General features: G+C 40.4%; 2 protein-coding genes across 2 annotated transcripts in view; one reads left to right on the plus strand and one right to left on the minus strand.

Annotated features, from left to right (window-relative positions):
* Positions 1–1,692: 1,692 nt before the first annotated feature.
* ANGPTL5 (angiopoietin like 5) lies at positions 1,693–16,821 on the minus strand. The gene is made up of 8 exons (XM_032427998.1): positions 15,800–16,821; positions 14,048–14,192; positions 12,241–12,344; positions 11,629–11,722; positions 9,438–9,538; positions 7,683–7,803; positions 5,426–5,611; positions 1,693–2,169 (listed from the first exon to the last, which is right to left on the minus strand). Exons 1-8 carry the CDS (start codon positions 15,890–15,892, stop codon positions 1,850–1,852), a joined length of 1,164 nt encoding a protein of 387 aa, XP_032283889.1. The 5' UTR covers positions 15,893–16,821; the 3' UTR covers positions 1,693–1,849.
* A 3,793-nt stretch (positions 16,822–20,614) lies between these two features.
* The window catches only part of LOC116646841 (centrosomal protein of 126 kDa-like), a 6,577-nt gene continuing 5,984 nt past the window's right edge, over positions 20,615–21,207 (plus strand). The window contains exon 1 of the mRNA XM_032427764.1: positions 20,615–20,986. Within this exon, the coding sequence (XP_032283655.1) occupies positions 20,859–20,986 (128 nt within the window). The 5' untranslated portion in view covers positions 20,615–20,858. The remainder of the gene's footprint in view (positions 20,987–21,207) is intronic.

Raw genomic sequence — 21,207 nt, forward strand, 5'->3', positions numbered from 1 at the left:
ATGATGCTGTTCAGACCACAGGCTGTAGCCCGGCCTTCTCTGCCCACTGCTGGGAATGCGTGTGGGCTGTCGGGATAGTAGATAGCAAAGAAGGAACAGTTGTCCTGATCGCTTAGCTTCTCCCAAGGCTCAGGTCGCCTCATTTCTGGGAGCCCTGAGCTCAGGATTATTAACCAAAATATGCCTTCTCCTTCGCAATGGGGCCTGAGGCCTCTTGATACTTTGCAGCTTCTCACAAGGCTTCCTGGGGGCCGTTGCCCCTTAGCCGTTCTGTGTTCCTCCGACCCGGTAGACGTCTTCCTCCACTGCCAAGACCCAGGCCCTCAACGGTGCCTCCATGAAATGCGTGGAGGCCACGGGGAACCATGTTCCCCCACGTGTGACCTGACCCTGTGCAGATCCTGGATATGATCTGTTCACAGCTTTGAGAGGCGATCAAAGCGAAAGCGATCTTGCGTGGTGACCCTGCCATTTTTGCCCATCCCTGAGCTCAGATCAGATTCTCTGTTCTGATCAAGCTCAGCCTACCGGGGCTGATGTCTCCCCTTGATCTACATCCTCGCATGTATTTCTAACTCAGTCTTCTTCCTACCTCAGTGTATCACCCTAACTCTGGACAACGTACTTTTCAGTTCAATACTGATTTTTGTCTCTCTCGTCTTTTTTTTCTTTAATGTTGTTTTTATTATTATGTTATGTTAATCACCATACATTACATCATCAGTTTCTGATGTAGTGTTCCATGATTCATTGTTTGCGTATAACACCCAGTGCTCCATGCAGAACGTGCCCTCCTTAATACCCATCACCAGGCTGACCCATCCCCCCACCCCCCTCCCCTCTAGAACCCTCAGTTTGTTTCTCAGAGTCCATAGTCTCTCATGGTTCATCTCTCCCTCCAATTCCCCCCCCCTTCATTTTTCCCTTTCTTCTCCTAATGCCCTCCATGCTATTCCTTATGTTCCACAAATAAGTGAAACCATATGATAATTGACTTTCTCTGCTTGACTTATTTCACTTAGCATAATCCCTCATCTTTTTGATCAATGACTGACCCTTGGCTCAGGATGTTCCCTGCTCTTTTCCCAAGGAATACTTGTCGTTCCAACTCTTTCCAACTTAGTGGAAAAAGTGGAGGGGACAGGCTTGTTCCAAGAGCTGCCTCTAGACCGCTGAGTAATGGCTCTTTCTCTGTTGTTCTTCACTTAAAAGAAGTCCCTACCATTCTCACTGGCTTAATATAGGATAAAAGGACATAAATGTACAGTACATTTATTACAAACAAGAATAAAATTACTAACCAGAATAAAATGTGGAAAAAAGGACTTTCTTTGTGCAGCAAACTCTTATTACCTGTAAAATATTGTGGAATCACCTGGAAATAGTAAAGTATTTAAACCATGTGTGTATTAATCTGCACAGTTATTCCTTGTAATGGTCTTCAATAGAAATTATCTGTATATTATAGAGTTGACCATTTCTAATGAATATGGAAATAAGTATAATGTTCCCTTCAATTTTCCTAACAATCTACTATAATACATGTTCTTTGAAGAGAAGGGACAATTCTTTGAAAGGACAACAGACTCCAGGAAGACAACGTGCAATTTACTTACAACAAATTTTATTACATTATTGTTAATGTGCTTAGCAGTAAAAGCATACATTGAGCCATGTTTTATAAAACTCTACAAAAGTAAAGATTTCTAATTAAACCCTTAACACCTAGATGTCATCTATAGTTAAATTTTGGCTAAATTGTTTGAAACAGTAAAAGGGGAAACCATGTAAAATCCCTTCTATATTATCAAAAATAACTGTGGAACGCACACTACAATTTAAAAGGAGATTACTTAAAATATGGATTGTAAATTCTTCTAATCTTCATTGAAACAGATTTAATCCTGACAGGTGCGTTGTTTTTGGTCCATGTGCCCCATTGGATTCCAGTTGCAAGCAATTTTCCAGGGAAATGATGAATGCCGTTTAGGTTCGCTAGACCACACTGGCTGAACCACCAGCCGGTGTTGTTACTCAGGTGACTACAGCTTTTCACGGACTGACCCTGGACTAGGCATGCGGGGCGACACCCATCATTATCCACATCCGATGTGCTGAAAGGCATTGCGTTTTGGTTTTCTTCTTTTCTGAAGCCCCGGAAAGCATCACCTGGGTAAAACAGATTTTTTTTACATGGGTACATTTAAAGGCACTTTTTGTAAATTTAATTGACCTTTGCCAAAACTGTTGTTATAAAGCTTCACATCTAGAGCTAAGGTTTCGGTTATTTTCTACTAGGTATCGTATTAAAATCTCTCCTCCAGATTGCAATATAGCAGAACCTGGAAATGAATTCCTCAGCATGATAGGCATCGTTAAGCGGATATTTGATGTAAAATTACAATCCAAATGGAAGTTTGGCTGTGTAGACAGAATCAGATAATTTAGGCCAAAAATGATGCTGTACAAACCTGTCATACTTTGGGGAAGGGTAATATGGTACTTGGTAATTTAGGGAAAAGAAGAATTTCTATGTAATAATAATACAGAGTACAGAATAAGTGTTCATGCCACTACCATTCTCCATCGCTTGGCTGGAAAGATTGCTGCCACCTTTCAGATGCTTCCATCTGTAAATGCACAAGTTGTTGGGTTTTATTTAGGGGTCACGAAGTTGGTATAAAATACCCAGTTGCTTCCAGCATGCCATCAGCTACACTACCGAGGTGCGCCTTTTCTTCATGGCTCCCCACACAACACATGGAGAGGAGTTGAAGGAAAACCATTTTTAAATGGCTGATGTTCATGTATGGCATCCCTGATAGTCACCAAAACCTCAGAGTGAGCATCTTGGCCGAGGAGCCCATGTAAGTAAGTAGCAGGGGCAGAAGCCATGCCCTGTTTTACTAAAACTGTATAAACAGAAGGTTCTAATTAGTCCCTTACATGAGATCACCCTACAGGTAAACTTCGCTAATCTGGGGCGCTGGCTGGTGCAGTCCGTTGAGCGTCTGACTCTTGGTTTCACTCAGGTCCTGATCTCGGGGTCATGAGATCGAGCCCTGCATTGGGCTCCGCACTCAGTGGGGAGTCTGCTGGAGATTCTCTCTCTGCACCTCCCCACCTCCCACCCCCCCACACACACACGCACGCGCACACTCTCTCTCTCAGTCTCTCTAAAATAAATAAATACATCTCTAAAAAAAAAAAAAAACTTTGCTAATCTGTTTGAAACACTGACTTAAAGTGAAGTTATGCGAAATCTTTAAGGAATCCAAAGCCCACATTTGTTTCATTATGTTCCGAATGTTTGGGTCTTTGAGGAGCCTGGAGAATTTCCCAAGTGGTAGTGACCCATCCTATACCCCAGCTCTGCTTGTTATTAAAGCCTCTTACCCTACACTTCACAGGAAACAAAATGCCCACATTGCAGGGATTTGCAGGGAGAAGATAATTGTCAGCACCCACACAGAAGTTCGGATGAGAGACAACACTTAAGGAACATTGCCTAAATCATATGATTCCTCCACAGATAGTTTCTCTGGACAAAGACCAACCACCAGAACGGGTATATGTTATATGGGCTCCTCCCTGGGTTATATTTAATAAATAATTCTTAAAATATAGTGCATAGGGGGCGTCTGGCTGGCTCAGTCGGTGGAGCGTGCAACTCTTGATCTCGGAGTTGTAGCTTCAAGTCCCACGTTGGGTGTAGAGATGACTTACAAATAAAATCCTTAAAAAATAATACTATAATATAATATAATGCATAAGTCTATTTTTAAGACCTAGCCCAGTAAAACTCACTGCCATGTTTCCTGTGAGAGTGTACTTAGAACACGGCACTGTTTTCTCTGAGAACCCAAATAAAGCTCTCTCAAGTTTTAGAATCAAGAATATTTGTCCTCATGGAACAACTGTGTTGTTCAAAAGTTCAAATTTCATATTTCTATTTTTGCTCTGAGGTCAAAATCAAATTTGCAGCTCACCTCTACCATGCACCTGATCACACTTAACCCCCTGGTTTTATCTATGTTTCTATCTTTATGTTCTACTGACAACGTTTCTTTATCTTGATTGTATTATGTGATCATCTGTTGAAAGTTACTTAACCTTACTGGGAAAATGCAGAGTATTTTCTGAGGGCAGAGTCTGAGGGCTCTGTGGTGAAAACACTTGCACCATTATAAATCGTATCCTCTAGATCCTACTCCAAGAGAGAAACCCACACAAACATTTCCTAACATAATATGTTCCATATTGAGATAGTTCTTTCCACTTTTATAGATGCAGCATTAAAAATCACATATTGTAACTCTTTAAAATTTTCCCTATACATCAAGATTGGAATTTCAGACCTTCACCTAATATCCCAAGGCTAAACCCCCTCGGGCATCAGGGACTCCAACCATACCCGACACCTCTTCATGCTCAGCCATTTTCCTCCCGCTGTGTCTTGGCTCAAGCTGTTCTCTTTGCCAATATTCATTGGCCAGAGGCCTGTCCCTTCCTCCAAGTACAGATTAGTGGTTCTCAACTATGAGGATGCTGACATCTCCATCTTTGGATAGAAGTAGCTGGGCCCAAACTGACTGAATCCGGCTCTGCAGAGTATATACTTTCAAAAAACCTTCCCACATTAAATCTAACATTAACTGCTTGTTAGAAACTACCCTTCCGTGAAGATTTTCTAGTTGCAATCAGTTGGGATCCTTCTCTCCCTCTCTTAAACGCCCAAAGCTCTGTCAGTATTCAATATTCCAAGTTTTGGTTTTCTTTATCCTCCCTCTATATTGTACTCAGTTAAAGAACTGGGAACATATCTCACTCGTAAATATACACAACAAACAAGTGCCATGATTTAAGATTTTTCAGCATCAAATTATAAATTTAACATGATGTATTTTGAATTTCTTAAAAATTACATTTATTTGGAAATGAGTAGATGAATCAAGGTATAGTGAAAAAAAATACCCACTTAACTAGCTGTTCTATCAACCTGGCTCCTTGCCCTGGCTCATGTGTGGTGAGCTGGGACTTGTGGGCAAGTCCCTTAATCTTAGGTTCCTTCAGCTGGAAAGTGAGAACAGAGATCAGCTCTAACATTCTACAATTTCTAAATGCCAACCTCTCATAACATGAGAATGTCAGCAATTCCTTCCCAGCCTGCCCCATAGACTCTCCTTCTAAAGAGTCAATTGCAATTACACATGGAAAATAGTTTTAAAGAATATAAGCTCTTCAAAATCACGAGATTGTTAATGATCATAGCAGGGCTTCAAAACTCAGTGTTCTCATTGCTAATCTATTCGTTATCAGTTATGTGTCCTAGAGCAAGAGAAACGCATTACTTTATCTTCACCTAATATTGAGTCAGCTATATATTTAAATATATCCTGCATAATTTGGGGAATAAAAAACTTACCAGCATTTCCTGAATACCGTCCTAAGTGCATCTTAAAAAATCTTGTTTCATCTTCTAGCCAAAAGTTATCATATGATGCATAAGCAAATGTGTCATCTTCAGATTCCAATGCAATATACAGCATAAAACTGGTATTTTTCTGATTTACTATATAAAAAATCTTTTTTAGTCCTAGCCAAAATTCACCTGTTAAAAAAAAAGTTTTTTAACATATTTTAATACAACTTAGAATAACCCCCTTTATTATTGAGTGTTTGGTGGTGTTTAGTTTTTAACACTGAAATGGCTCACATAAATTATTTGAGAGACTAGATAGCCCTCACTCAAATTATCAGTGTTTGCCTAATTTACAAAATATATACATATGTATTGCTTGTATATGGATACATACGTATTTGTGTATGTATGTGTGTGTACATACATACATACACGTGTATATGTATATAAGCATGTTTATGTACGTATACACACACCCACACACACACACATGTAATCTTCCCCCTTCTACGTCACCAGACTGGGGCAACTAGACTGTTTTATTTTTACTCTCACCAAAATAAATTCAAAAATTCATTTAACGACTAACTAAAATTTCAAGATTTACCTCAAGGTATGTCAACAAAGAAGCTGTTGAAATATAATGGCAGGTAACAAAATGATGTGTGCTCATAAACGTTAAGAGTTTTAACCTCCAAATCAGCAGCTCCTAAAGAAACATTTCCTGAAAATGTTCAGTTGAAATTATTTTTTTTTGTCTTTCAGAATGATGCCCTGTGAACAAGCATTTCTTCGTTAGAATGCAGTGTGTCAGCTACCTACAAATAAACATGTCATGTCATGTGATGAATGAAAATGAATTCCAGGATGAATTAGGAAACAGTGTTGGGACTGCATGCTCTTTGCATGTTCTACTGCGGCTTCGGGCCTCCCCCTGCCCACCTTGGCACGGCCTCTGCTCTAACATACATGCCCCCAGCTGAATCCTGAGATGACGGAGGGAAGGACGGGGCTAGTGGAAACAAACTTCTGAGAGTTGGAGAGTTGGGGGACAGAGTGACAGCATTCACGTGGTTGAAACTCTAGCTAGGGCACCACGTTCCCCTCAGGGCTGACGGGGGCACTCTAACTGCACGCCCACGTGGAAGTGGAAATTACCCCGAAGAAAAGACAGGAAGGAAGGGGGTCCACTTGGTGTCTCCAGTCTATGACACTCCATTATAAGTGTCTTCGCCATCTTGCCCCTCTCCCCAGCCCCTAATTTGAACTAACAATATATTTTCCTTAATCCCAAGTTTATTTTTTAAACTATACCAAGTACAGTCTGTTCACATGAAATATACCTGCCTGAAGAGCTTTGTCTCAAAACTCAGATAATTTCCCCGTAGAAGTAAGCATCAAGGGAGAAGGATGACAATTCAGAGCCTGTAGATCTATGACTGCTGAAATCAGGAGATAGCACTTGCCAGAAAATTAGAGGTAATGCTGGGAAAGTACACTATATTAACCATGCTCCATGACAGGGCATCTGTCCAGCCGCCTTCGTAACACTTCGTTACATGTCCCGTGCTTTCTAAAATCATTAGCGTGCAGGCGGGATTGTAGCAGGAGAACTAACACCCCTGCTTACTAAATCCTTGGACGATGTTATCACGGGATGTTAAAGCTTTTAAATTAAAACAACAGTAACTTAAAATAACAGCATGAAAATGATCAAAATCGCCTGCAAAACTTCCAACAAAGTTCAAATTCTGCAGTGGTCAGAAATACTGGCATTCCTATTTGCTGGCAAAGGTAATGCTGTCATGCGGCTATTATGTGAACAGATTTCACAAATTTTTATAAAATACTACTCCCAGGTCACGTGATTTGAATTGGTACCGCTGTGCACCTCAGTTCTCCATTCGCGGAGACAAACCACACACGCCAAGCGTTTCAAGGTTCGTGACAACCCTGCCCTCCCATTCAGTGTTTCATTCTACAAATAGTTGTTGAGCATCTACCAGAATTCTGCTGGTTACACAGTAAATGCTTAATAATTACCCAGGTTAGAACTTTCACTCAACCCCATTTCAACACGTATCTAAAGATAAGGATTTCCAGATCCCAACCCAAGACCCACTCGTTCTAAGTAATACAAATGAAGAGAAAGTAATTTGAGAGAGGATTTGCTGTTTTTGCTTGTGATGTGACCTACAGAGAAACAGTCCATAGGTGTCATGCCAAAAAGAAGAAAAAAAGAGGAGAAATAAGATTTGACCTAAAAGGTCGCCAAATCCGTCCAGATAATCACACCACAGCCTTTGGAAATCAATGACCCCGTCAACCCTCTTCTGTATCACGGTCCATCCGCCTCCTCGGTAATCCATGTCACACATTACCTAAGACAGACCCAGAAAAGATAAAAATCATATACTATCACTTTCATTCGTTGACCTAAAGCTCATGCTTCACCCTTAAGCCCAGAGAAAGCGAAGACAGTTCCACTGAGTTTCAACGCAGTTGTATGCTATTCATACATTCAAATGTAAATCTCTAGAAATAATGCTGTTTAAGACAAACCTGCAGCTAAGCTAATTGCAGCTCCGTGTCAGTAATCCGTCTACATACGTAAGTGTTCTATCCTCGTATCCTCAACTCCGTGGATATTTTTCAGTTGAGGTAGTGCTGCCGACTGACGTAGCAGCATGGGTGTCTGCAAATTCACTTTTCCTTTGAATGAAAACACTGATTTTTTAAAGTGTTCATTAAATATGCCCGTGTACCTGTCTTCAATTACTCTTTTCTCCAAAAGCCTGAAAGGCCTGTGTTCAGACTGGGCTCTGGCAGACAGAACGGTGTGATCTGTGCCCGCCTGGGCCCGTGTCCCTAGCTGCACCTCTGAATGCCCCTAAGAGGACAGCTGGAGGGACCCAGGGAAGCGACATGGGGAGAAAATCCAAGCAAGCGTCCCCATCCGAAACTCCCTGCACACGGAGAAAGGCAGCCTGGAGGAAGTTAGGTCCTAAACACCTCCCCATGGCTTGAGAAGGTAATTATGCATCCCACTCTTGACAAAATCAGAAGCCCTCCCTCTCCTCGTATGTTCAGGCTCATTTCTGAATCTGTAGGTGAAGCAAGTTAGGTAATTTTAAAATTATTTCCCATCTAAACCCCAATTTTTGGACATCTTGTCAATAGATGAGAAAATAATGTTAGAAATAAATAAATAATAACTTCGGGATGAGAAACTGGTAGTATCTACTCAGGAGAAAAATTATGTTATTGTGTAATGAGATTATCAATAAGATGTGATAGTGACATCATAAACTTTCTTACGCACAAAAGAGTGAACAGAAAAAATTATATATAAATAATTTGTATGTTATTGTATATGTAATATTACTAGGTTAATATTATAATACGATATTATATATATCCTGTCAATAACAGTAATTTCTGATAGAAATTTCTTCCAGAAATCATAGCATAGGACTACTAAAGATAGACATGAGGGTAATTTATCTTATTCAATTTAAAAATGATTTTAATTTTAAAAAAGGTTTTCTCAATCTGTCTCACACTTTAGTGAAAGGTTTTTTGTAATTATTAATTTCTTATATAATCACATAAAACTATCTGTCACCTTCATGTATGGGAAGGGAAATCAAAGTTTCTTTAGCAAGTTCCAAGGCAGAGCACCCCACTACTTTCTAATATCCACAAGATAATTAAAGCAAGCATTTATATGCATATTTCTGCCTACTGTAAAGATAATATAAGCTCTTACACCAAATGGATTTACTTCAAAGAGTATAAACATGAAACCTCAAATGGAAAAGTGAAAGACTCTCAAGCTGTTTTACAGGTTCGTGGTTTGGGCAAAGAATTTCAGGAAACCAAAATTTTGAAACTGGAACTTCTACCCATTTATATTAAAAATTTCAAGAAAAAAATATTAAAACAATTGAATTTTTAATATTAATTAAGTAGATTGGCTGCTTATCCTGTTTCATATGATAAGGGAAAACTTTACCTCAAACGGGTAACTAGATCCTTCCGGGTAGATTATATATAAACCACTTGGAGTTCTGGTGACAGACCCAATGGTATCTTTAATATCAGTACAATCTGAACCTAGAAAAGTAAAACCAGTTAGTTAGGATATTTTCAAGTGCACATTTAAGCCCTAATCATTTTACTGTAGAGATCTGACAGTGCTCTCTGAAATTATAATTTCCATTAACAATATGATGATTTTAACTTCTTAGAAATGAAGAAAAATGATCTCTATTTTAGAAATCAGGAGAAAATACACACAAGAAATGGGATTAAGGAATTCATGTTGCAATAAACCTTTACTAATAACATCACTGTTAGTGATTAGTACTCCATACTGCTTAAATGTTCCATTTGGGATCCACATTTATTTAATATATTTTATAATTATGCATTCTCTCACCCAATAAATAATGCTCTTTCCTGAATCTAGGCTTATTTGGGGGGCATAATGTGTAAAGGAAATCTATATGAATGGGAAGGAGAAACCCAAATGAATAAGTAGATTAACGACAGGTGACACATCCTTGACTACTGGAAACTTCAGAGACTAGTCGGGAAGCACCGTTACAAGAGCCAAAGGGAGAGGACGGGAAAATCACTTTCTTCACCAAAAAGAAATTATGCTTGAGGCCAGAGCCTGTTCTGCGGCCGGGAGTTAGAACTGTGGCATCCTGTGATCACCTTCTCCAGAGCACCCCACTTCCCAGGGGATGGTAAGCATATTATTTGGATATGGATATTACATTTTATTCTAAGACACTTTGTGTTATCTTTTATAAATGTAATAAAATAAATGCAACCCTTACATTGTTAATTACCCAGAGAAACAAACACATGCAAGCCTTTGACTCCAGAACCAGAAGCCTGTGTTAGAGTCCTAGTCCTAGCCCTACTCCTTAGCGGCCGAGAACACTTAGCTAGGTTACTCAACCACTTTTCTTCTTCTATCGTTGTAACAATGCTGTCTACTTTATAGTGTTATTCTGGTGATTACATAGTGAGGCATTATATAAAGCACACATATGCAGAAAATGTCTACAAAAAATTATCCATTAAAGATTATTTGTTTCCCCCTTTTTCTCCAGAAGATAATGGGTTTGTTGCCTTTGTTCTGAATTGCTAAGAGACATTCTTCTAGAACCTTGGACGCAAGTAGATATGATAAGAGTTCACAATAAAGGACCGATCTGGGTTGGAATACACGCTTCGCTATCACCATCCAAATAAATGTGCGCACATTCTTTAGATTTTTCTGGGCTGCATATTCCTCCTCTGATGATGATCATCATCACAGCACAGCCTTATATTGTCTTACTGTGCATCAGGCACTATTTGAAGAGCTTTTCGCGCACTTGGTCATATAATCCTTGCAACAACTGTAGGAGGTAAGTGCATCATCAGTCAGCCGATAAGGAAATTGCATGAGTTAGTGGAAGGCGGGCGGTCCGGCCTCAGCGCCCACGCTCCTAACTACACGAGGTACAATAAAATAATATAAAATAAAATAACATATGCAAGTGCCTGTCTTACACCTGACACTTAGGAGATTCTCAGTAATTGTTTATTTCCTTCCCTTCGTAAGGAAGAAAGATCATACCCTAGGCCCTCAATCATATTTATTTACTTGGAACTCTTTGGTATTCATTCACATTTGTAAGATATGATACGGTATTTTCCTTAGAAACCCAGGCCTCTGGGAATTACTACACTGTATTTTTATACAAAAAGCTCTAAATTCCACTTTATTTCTGTCTTAAGTTTTTCTTTTCAAATTTTATGTTCCAATTTGAAATATTTAGAACATATCAAAAGTACTCCACAGGTGGAAAGAACTCTGAAACCTTCTTTTCTTCTAACTGAAAATTAATCATGAATAAAATGTAGGTCAGCCCAGAAAGGATGTACATAAAACCGTGCGGTTTCCAACAAATCCAGGATGTACATTTGGTATAGTATGGCCTTCAGATGCTCGAAAACCTTCCTGACTTGGGAAAGCACACTTGTCCGGGTTGAAGTCTGCCCAGTGGCAGGTAGGACTCCTCCAGTCCATTAGATAAGAGCGAGCTCTATTTTATAAACAAAACCCCTAAAGGCACCAAGTTGTCCGGGAAAATCTGAAGCAATTAAAGACAAGTACGAAAAGTCCGAAATAGCAAAGTTCTCACCATGTGACTGAACCGGCCTGTGGGGAAAAGGATCCAGGTGCTTTCTGAAAACTTCTGTGGTCAGAAGGAGAACCCGGTTCATGAGCTCGTTAACCTGAACACACAGGCGCACCTTTAAGCACTTTATATTCGAACAAAACCCCTTCCCCTGAATTCTGTAGCTGGCATCCCCGAGCTTCTTACAAACCCAGCTCTGCAGTATGTAATAATGCCCACTGCCCCGCCCCGCACTGCGCCCCTCACCCCTACAGCAAGGCTGCAAAGGAACAGCACAGACTCCTTCCAGGTGTGGCTCCCACCTGCCCCCCTGGGCAGCGAGCAGCCTTGCAGGCCCCCAACCTGTCCCTTCCAGCTCCCCCTCACACACTGCGGGGCTCCCGGTGGGCGCCACTTAGGGCCTGCGTCTTTCAGTCAGTTGTCCCCGTACACCCACCACCTCACCAGCACCAGCTCCAAGCAGCTTTGTGTCTGCCTGAGGTTTGCTATGATGCCCCTAACAGAGCAGGCCCTAAACACACGCCTGGACGTGGCCGCATTGCAAAATGAAACAGCTGCACCTCCAACCATATCGATGAATATGTGCGGTAACAACGCCAGAGAACAGAGCCGTACCTGACTGGATAAATAATCCACGGGAGTTTGTTGCTCGTCCATCATATTTCTTAGCAGCTTTTTGGTACTTCGGGTGTAGGAAACAATAGAATTTTGCAAATTTCCTTAAATCATAATAAAAAGTGTTGGCTAAATATTAGATTGTTAGAGAAAATAGAGTGAAAAATCATGAATTTTACATGATTTTGGATAAATATGTAGACACAATAATATCTCAATCTATCTAAATACTCCAGTTAGTATAATTTTTGTTTAACCAAGAAAATAACTGTCTTAACACTTCTTAATGAAACTATGCTTTCCAATAGTTTAGATGACCCCCAAATAATTTAATCTCATGTAACAGAGACACAACATTCTGAATATTAATTCTGACTTCATAAGATGAGAGATACAAAAGCAGGAGGTCCAGAAGTCCTCAATTCTTACCATATAAGAAAGTAAAAGGCAATAATCCATATCATGGAAGTTAATTTTCAAAATAAATGTTTCTCTTAGTTTGTTCTATTACTGCTGTATATTTTTATATAAGCAAATAGCAAACACACATATACACAATAAGTCTTAGTCAAAGTTTTGGTTGGTTGGTTTCTGATTGAACTTTTACTATATGTTTTTCTTTGAAAAAAATTTTTTTTATTTTAAAGCAATTGTATTCTTAGAAGCGTTGCCAGAGCAATACAGATAACCCAAATCGTCGGAGAGCAGGCTTCCGTGGTGTCCCTGGATATTTCAGTCTGTACTTCTTATACCCAAGACATTCTCTACGACACAACCCTCAAATCAGGAACTAATCATACACTATGTTGTATTTCCCAGACCAATTATAGTGATGATGTCCTTTATAACGAAAGCATCTACATAGTATTGCACACAGTATTCTTCAAAAGGTTATTTCTAATTTTCACTCTCACAGCAGAATCACATTAATAATCCTTGATATCTTAAAACCGACCCCACCCAGCTTCATCCCTCTTTTTCACTTTCAGTCTCTCGCTTTCTGTTAGATTCTTCCTGGATTTAGACATCTGTCTTAAGGGACAGTACCCACAGGGCACTCACCAGCTTGGGAAACCAGAGGTGCTCGTGTTGCACATAGAATTAAGCACGTAATTTGTCCTAGGATGTCCACCCTGTAAGAGCTAGACTAGAGCATCACCCCCTCCCTCTCCGATCCCCCTTCTTTATCTTGCCGACCATGTGCATGTAATAGACCATGAAAATTCCTGCACTGTTACTGAATAGTTTTAAACAAAAATCAAGACTTTGAACATTTGTTTTTATGCTTTGCTACATAAACTGGCTATGAATTTGTATTATACTTGCTGTAGCAGCTATTCAGTATTAATGGACTCCCCCCTCAAAACTAAGGTGCAATTTCCTAGGGGCTCAGAGGGAAGATCAAAAATAGCCGTTGGTGGATTGATAAAACACAGCTCTCAGCGCCCTCTGCCCTCTGTGGGCAGCGGATGCCACAGGGCTGTGTATAAGAAGGATTCATTCATTCACTCACCAAATATTTACTAAGCACCTACCATGTGCCAAACACAGAAAACTTCTGGCCTAGGATGATCAAGATACATATAAAATGACCCAAACACATCAAGGAGGGCATGTGATGTGATGAGCACTGGGTGCTACTTGAAACTGATGAATTATTGAACACTACATCTGAAACTAATGATGCTAATTGAATTTAAATTTTTAAAAAATGACCGAAACAAAGCTAAGGCCTATTTCCTTCTATGTATACCCTAGAAATAATAAATCATATACCCTTATAATTGTGGTCATTTTTAATACTTACTACACATAAAATGTTTTTCTTCTCGTGTAATTTTAATTTTACCATCACATGACTCCTCACAGTCTTCCTTATAAACAGTATCATTACTTTTACTCTCATCTTTTGCATTAGATACGTCTTCTACAACATTAACTGCTGGAGAATCCTTTACATTAAAAAATAGAAATAAGAAAACAATATATGAGGTATGTTCTATACATAATACATAATAAATAAGAAGAGTGCATGGAAAAGATGAAATTTCAGGACATACACAAGGATGATCGTTAGAAAAAAGAAAACAATGAACTGGTTAGTTAAACTTCCACAAGTAAACCTTATGGGTAAGTTTTAGGTAAGAATAAAAAGTATATGTTAATTCAATATTTTTGCTCTGCCTTCTTCTTCTCCAATTCCTAAGGGATATATTTAGGGTCTACTTTCCATTACATGGCTCCGTGGCCTTGACCTTGAACTTTGGCCCGTTCGGTGTCTGATCCAGCGCCCAGCCTTCCTTCCTCCAAGCATCTATCTGGCAGTCTGAAGTTCCTTGACCAGGACTAGGAAGGTTCCCTGAGATATCTACACTTCTATGCCAAATGGGCTTTCTGCCAGCAACCTATTAGGAATTGGGGGCGGGAGGGCGGGGGTATGTGTGGAAGGCTTGTTGCTTTTGTAGAAACTAAGCTATTCACAGATTTGAAAGGTCAAGTACTCATTGGTTTGAAAGATATCAGTGACAGTAGTAAAAAAGCACGAATTTTGCAAAATCAACAACAGATGTCATCTTGGAAAGCCAACTACAGCTGCCGTTCCAAATGTATTGATTTCTGTTGGTAAATACTGGTTTTCCGATATAAAAACATTCTTTGGTAGAAGTCACATAGATTTAAATAAATGTTATTAAAAGAAAATAGTAACAAGCTTTACCTCCCTTTGACCTGGATATTGAGAGAAAGGTAAAGAGCTAATCATATTATAAAAGATATTTGCCCCCAAAAGACCTTGGCATTTTGTTACATTGACCTATTTTTAACTTCTTGCTCTTTCCCCTCTCCTCCTGTAATAATTGGCATACTGATGTTTTCAAAAACCTAGGTGACAACCATATTTTTTCAGCTCTAAATAAATAAAGTTTTTAAATTTTTAGTATTTTAGAGAATTGTATTATTAATATTTGTGTGGCTCTCCTAAAATTTATTCTTTATTCAACCTTGGAACTTTGAATTTGTATTGATACCATGGTAAATATATTGTAAAATATTTTAAAATTATAAACCAATATTTGAATATGTACAGATTCAAATCCCCATCTGCTTAGAGTACTGCATATACTTTATTAGCTGTCACACTGACATTGTTTTAAATAAAAGTTTCTAATTTCCTAGGTAACCACTCACAAGACTGTATTTGAAATATAAACACTTATAGAATACTCATTTTTTTAAACAGCAAGTGAATTTTTTCTTATTACCTATCAGATATTTCATTATCAAAGTTAACCCGAAAGTTGCTGGCTAGTTTTTAACCTAGGCCTGTAATTTCTTTAAAATTTTTTTCATTAGAAATGTGTTAAGTGACAATCCTCAAGTTATGGTTTCCTAAGTTTAAAAATAATATCATTTAAGCAGAGTCTCAGCATTCTAAATAAACACTTTAATCTTTCCATAATTACATTGGGTACTACAATTAATCTTTTCAAACTTTTAATATGTATCTTGAAAACAATATACCCATACTTCCTAGCTAAAATAATATTGCTGAAATTCTTACCTTAGAATGATGTACACAGTTACCTTGTATAACTTCTCCACAAATAAAAATAACTGTATTTAAGAATAAAAGTGAAGCTTGAGGAAGATACATTATATTCTTCTTGGAGAAATGAAAAACTTCTTCAAATATCAGTCAGCTCTCTGTTGAAAGAACTACAGTGCATAGAGTCTTCAGTTGAAAGCTTCTGGAAGGTGTTCAACAAAAACAGAAGCCAATACTTACTGGTTTCCATGCCCTCGTTTGAAACAACACCCTTCATATGAAAAACAAGGTAGCCCATAGAGATCCTGTCATTTTTAAGTTATACAAACCTTTTTTTTATGGCTACACGCCTGCTGTTAGAATATAGGCAATAGCTAGATAAATAAGTAAATAGATAAAGCATGAATTTATAAGCCCACCTAATGTTTATGAGTTGGATTTTTGGGGGCCTTGGAAAAAACACCTTTGATAAAATATCCCTCAATAATTGTAAACCAGTTTGCATAAAAATAGTAAGGAAGTAGACATGAATGATGGAGTAGAAAGAAGGTTATATTAAAATTGTTTTTACAAAACGCTAAGCAGAAATCTAATCAATGTGGATATCCAGGACAGCTAATTCAGTAAAAAGTAAGCTTCCCCCTGAATTTAGCTTTCAGGGATGGTCATATTAATCACATAAATGCCAAATTTCTAGGACTCTGATTTGTATGTAACATCTATGTTACTAAAACTTCAAAAATTCTGAATGTCAGGTAACTATTATTATTGAAAACTACCACTCTCTAAGAGCTGATAGATCAATGTCTATAATGAGTCTCCAAATAACCCCTTACACACTTCCTTCTCTTCATTATATAAACATGCCTAAATATTCACTATACTAAAATTAAATAAAATAAAAGGATCCAAACGTTTCCTGAGTCTGGCTTCCTGTTCCAGGTATTACGTTCTCCACTCCCTTTTCCCGGCCCGAGAACTACCATAGTGTTTCTGGGGCTAATCATGCTGACTGGGGCACAGCAGGCACTGAAATGCTGATTAATGAATTAATACCTTCAAACAGTTAAGTATTCTCTGACTGTGCTTCCTCGCCACCCACTATTAAACCCAAACACTCTCCTCTCACTTCGAGCCTCTCCAGCAGGCAGCATGAGGCGGCTGCTGGCATCGGCTCTGAGACCAACTCGAATCTTGATTCCACCCCGCCTTCACTCTGGAATCTTGAGCAAAGTTATCCAGTATCGCTATAGCTTAACTACTTCCTCTGTAGAATGAGGATTATGCTGTGGATTCAATGATTTAATATACATAAGCACTCAGCACAGTGCCTCGGAGAAAGCAGGCACTCAAATGTTAGGGGTCACTATTATTACTATTATTTGACTTGATCTATAATGCAGTCTAACATTGCTGACATTATCGATGACCCTTATAATCTGTATTAAGAGTAGATTAGCACTTATCTTTAATTTCTGGTTGAAGTCTTACAAAACTTAATGAATATGGCAGAACTTCAGTAATTTTAAATCAGCCAGATGTTAAAATTCTTTGTTCTTTCATAGCTTTCCCAGAAACAAATCCAGGAAATTCTTACTGGAGCAAGAAAATACTTCAGCAGAAGATGGAAAAAAAATAGCCTCAGCCAAGAAGAAAGTGAAAGCTCAGGAAATTGTCCCTCACAGCTGCTTTGCATAACTCACAAGGTTATTACAGTACTCAAATTAGATAAGTTATGTGGACATGCTTTGTAACCATAAAGGGGTTATTATTAGTTTCTTTTGTAAACAGAACATCATTAACAGTTTATGAGCTTTGTTAATGAAGTTGGGTGTCTACTAGGCATCTCCTCCTTAGATCATGTCCGAAGCCCAAATCTTATTCCTTCCACCTTCAACCTGTTCCTCCCCATTTTAGTAAATGGCAATACTTTTCATCCAATTGGTCCAGCCCTAAATCATAGAGTCACATTTGATTCTTTTTTCACTCACTTGAAACACAACCATTTTACCCACTTGCCCCAACCATTCATCAATACCTCTTACTGGCTCAAGGTTTAAAATTCTGAACACTTCTGGGACACCTGGGTGGCTCAGTTGGTTAAGCGACTGCCTTTGGCTCAGACCATGATTCCAGGGTCCTGGGATGGAGTCCCGCATAGGCTCCTGGCTCAGTGGGGGCCCTGCTTCTCCCTCTGCCCCTACCCCACTTATGCTCTCTTTCTCTCTCTCAAATAAAAATAAAATCTTTAAAAATAAATAAAATTCTGAACACTTCTTACCACCTCAATTACCACCAACCTACTCCCAGCTTCCATAATCTCTCACCTAACCTACTCTAACAACATTCAAACCAGCCTCATCGTGTCTAGTCTTATCAACTATAGTCTAAGCTTCCTTACCTCAGCTAGAGTGATTCTTTCTAAAGGTTAACTTAGATCATATTATGCTCTGGCTCGAAACTCTCCAACAGCTTCCTCTTCATTTGAGGTTGGATTTTACATCAATTCCTTGAAAACCGTTATCAGTCCCTGCTAAATCTGAGGTACATCCCCAAAGCATTTCTCCAATCTTGTGTATTAACACACTTCCCTCCCTCACCCTGTTCTAGTCACAGTGTCTTCTTGCTGGTCTATGAACACATCAAATATAGTTCTGCCCTCAGAGCCTTTTGTACTTACAGCACCCTCTGCCTATAATATTCTTCATCCAACTATCTGAACGGCAACCTCCTTTCTTCATTTAGACTCTGCCCTAATTTCCCTTAATCAGAGGCTTTCCCTAAGCACCATATCTAGAATAGAACTATATCAGTCTCTACCCCCCTACACTACTCCATTTTTCCTCATAGTGCTTTTCACTACCTAATATATTCTCGTGGGGAAGAAAAATAAATACAAACTTCATGAGCATAGGGTTTTTGAAGTTTTGTTCACTATTGTATCCCCAGCAGCTAGAAAGTCTTTGGCATATACTAGGTGCTCAGTATACATTTCCTTAATAAAAGAATGAATTATATATATTAAAAGAATGTATAAAATATTTGTAAAATAAAAATATTATATAACATGTATATAATATGTTATACTGTGGTTTTCAAGTGCAAAAGAATTAAGCATTATATTCAATACAGATGTCTCTTCTGACAAAATACAGAGACTTTAGTGTAATATTCTTTTTTGTTGCTTGAATCATACTTGACTTTCCTGTCAAAAGAAAAAGTTTATAAATTTTGCCTCAAATTATCTATTATCCAAATATCTAATCTTAAAGCCTCTTTTTTTTTTGAACCTGGGACTATACAACTTCCATAAAGGTGGAAACCTGATTAATATTTTGAAGAAATAATTTAAAGGTTTAAAAAAAAAACAGATCCTGTGATTTAGAAAAAGTAACAGCACTGTGCTTAAAATTTCTTTTCTTCTTGGTCATCATTGCAAAGCAACATTTGAATGAAGAATGATTAATATGAATGAGCATTTCTAGGCACTTGAGAAACCAAGCCGTGCTTCCTAATGCTAATAGTCCATGCAAAGCAAGAAGGTGCCTAGGAATTTCAAAATGCCAAACTAATAAGATAGCGAAAGTTAGATTTTGAGGAAGTCTAAGCATGCCTAAATACTCCCAACAGCAACTACAATTTTCTCACTTTGCAGCCTGCTTTTCTTACTCTTTCAAATAGGCCCTAGAGAAACAGACTTTTGATGATAGCAATGGGAACAGAATCAAGGTCAACACTGTGGCTAGGCCAGTCTAAGACTTGCCAAGATAGCTAATGGTCCATTTAGCCTTTCTTTGCCAAAATTATATATTCTATCTTCTTGGCATTGTCCTGAAGGAAACTTATGTGCTTTGCGTGTTAAATCAAAACTGGATTTGCTGTGGCACTTTAAAATCTCAGTCACCAGATGACATTTCAATTTGGATCACTGCATCCAACTTTGCAAAAACTGTTTTAAATAGTTTCAATTGGAAAAGTTTATTTGAACTCCAAAAATGGACAAATTAATTCACAAAGGCAGAGACATTTCAATGCTGGGTGAGTGATTTTTATTTGGTTTGTACATTCTGCTTCCAATCTGGGAGTTTTTACACACACACACACACACACAAACCCTGGCTGAAACACAGTCGGAATTTATATGTACTTTTCTACTGAGCTCCAACAAAAATTTCCAGCCTTTTTTTCAAATTTTCACTTGCAAAGCCATCACATCAACGGCTCAGAAACCCACTCAGGTTGGCACACCTCCCGCAGCAATCTGACATGGTGATGTGTTGGGGCATACTCTCCCGGAGATCTGAAATTAAACCTGGACTTCTTTCCAGGCCCCCGACGCGGCGATGCGCTGTCGCCAGAATCTGGCAGCAGGGCAGGCGCCATCGGGGGGTGCTGAAAGGCAGACCTTTTCAGCAGGGAGAGGGCGAGGAAGAGACCGCAGAGGACTGGCCAGCATCCTGCGGCGGTGAGAGAATGCAGAGGAAGGGAAATCGCCACCTCATCAAGCTGGGGGAAAGGGACTGCTGCCCCCAAAGACTTCCAGCTCGAACCCCACAAGATTCGGTGGTTCCATCGACAATCCCCACCTTCCCACCCTGAATGATCCCGTGGCCGCCCTCCCATCCCTCAACACCCCCAGGACACGATCCTCAGGACCGGGGACGGAGGACTGTGCCAGGCGCTAACACGCCACGCAGCTCGGGGCTGCTGCGCAGACTCGGTTCCCGGGAGGCCGGGACCCGCTCACGCCGCCTATTGGCTGCCCGGAGCATAGCCCCGCCCCGCCCCGGCGCCCTGGTTTCCGTCGCCAAGGACGCGGCGTCCGTTGGTTGCCAAGATGGCGGCGGCGTCGGCGGGGCAGCTGCCGCCCCCTCCGCCAGTGCCAGGCAAGGTCGCCGCCCCAGCCGCCACAGCCACCATCGCTGCTGCACGGGAACCGGGGCTGCCGTGGCCAACCCTTCCGCGCCCGTGACGCGAGGCCTGAGAGACGGAGTGGAGGGAGGAAGAGGAGGAGGCCGGGGCTGCCATGAGGGAGGCGACAGCGGCGGGCGGGGAGGCGGCGCTGAGGTGAAGGATGCTGGCCTGGAGGCCTGGAGCCCGGAGCGCGGTCTCGGGACGGGGCCCCGAGGTGTCGGACGCCCGCGACGGAGCCCCCCGCAGCCCCCGCTTGGGCCGCGGGCGCTGCCGGCCTGTCGCCGACCTGTATCCTTCCCGGGGGTGGTGGCCGGGGTGGCGGCGTGGGCGGCGGGCCCCTCGCCCCCTGGGAGCCCGCGGACGTGGGGCGGGCTGGGCGCGGGGGTACGCCCCGGCTGTGGGGCGGTGGGCTCCCCGGTCCTGCGCCCGCACCCCCGCTCCATCTCGGCCGGGTCCCTGAGCGCCAGTCCCCGCCGCACCCCGCCGTCCGGGACCGTGAGCCCCACCCC

Source organism: Phoca vitulina, unplaced genomic scaffold (genome assembly GCF_004348235.1).
Source record: "Phoca vitulina isolate PV1807 unplaced genomic scaffold, GSC_HSeal_1.0 scaffold38, whole genome shotgun sequence".
In the NCBI taxonomy this organism is placed as follows: Eukaryota; Metazoa; Chordata; class Mammalia; order Carnivora; family Phocidae; genus Phoca; species Phoca vitulina.

Coding starts and splice junctions, on each gene's coding strand:
- ANGPTL5 (XM_032427998.1), bottom strand. CDS start 15,892: ATGTATCTTCCTCAAGCTTCACTTTTATTCTTAAATACAGTTATTTTT. Junction 12,345..14,047: donor AGAAAAACATTTTATGTGTA/GTAAGTATTAAA, acceptor TTATGATTTAAG/GAAATTTGCAAAATTCTATT. Junction 9,539..11,628: donor CAGGCCGGTTCAGTCACATG/GTGAGAACTTTG, acceptor TTACTTTTCTAG/GTTCAGATTGTACTGATATT.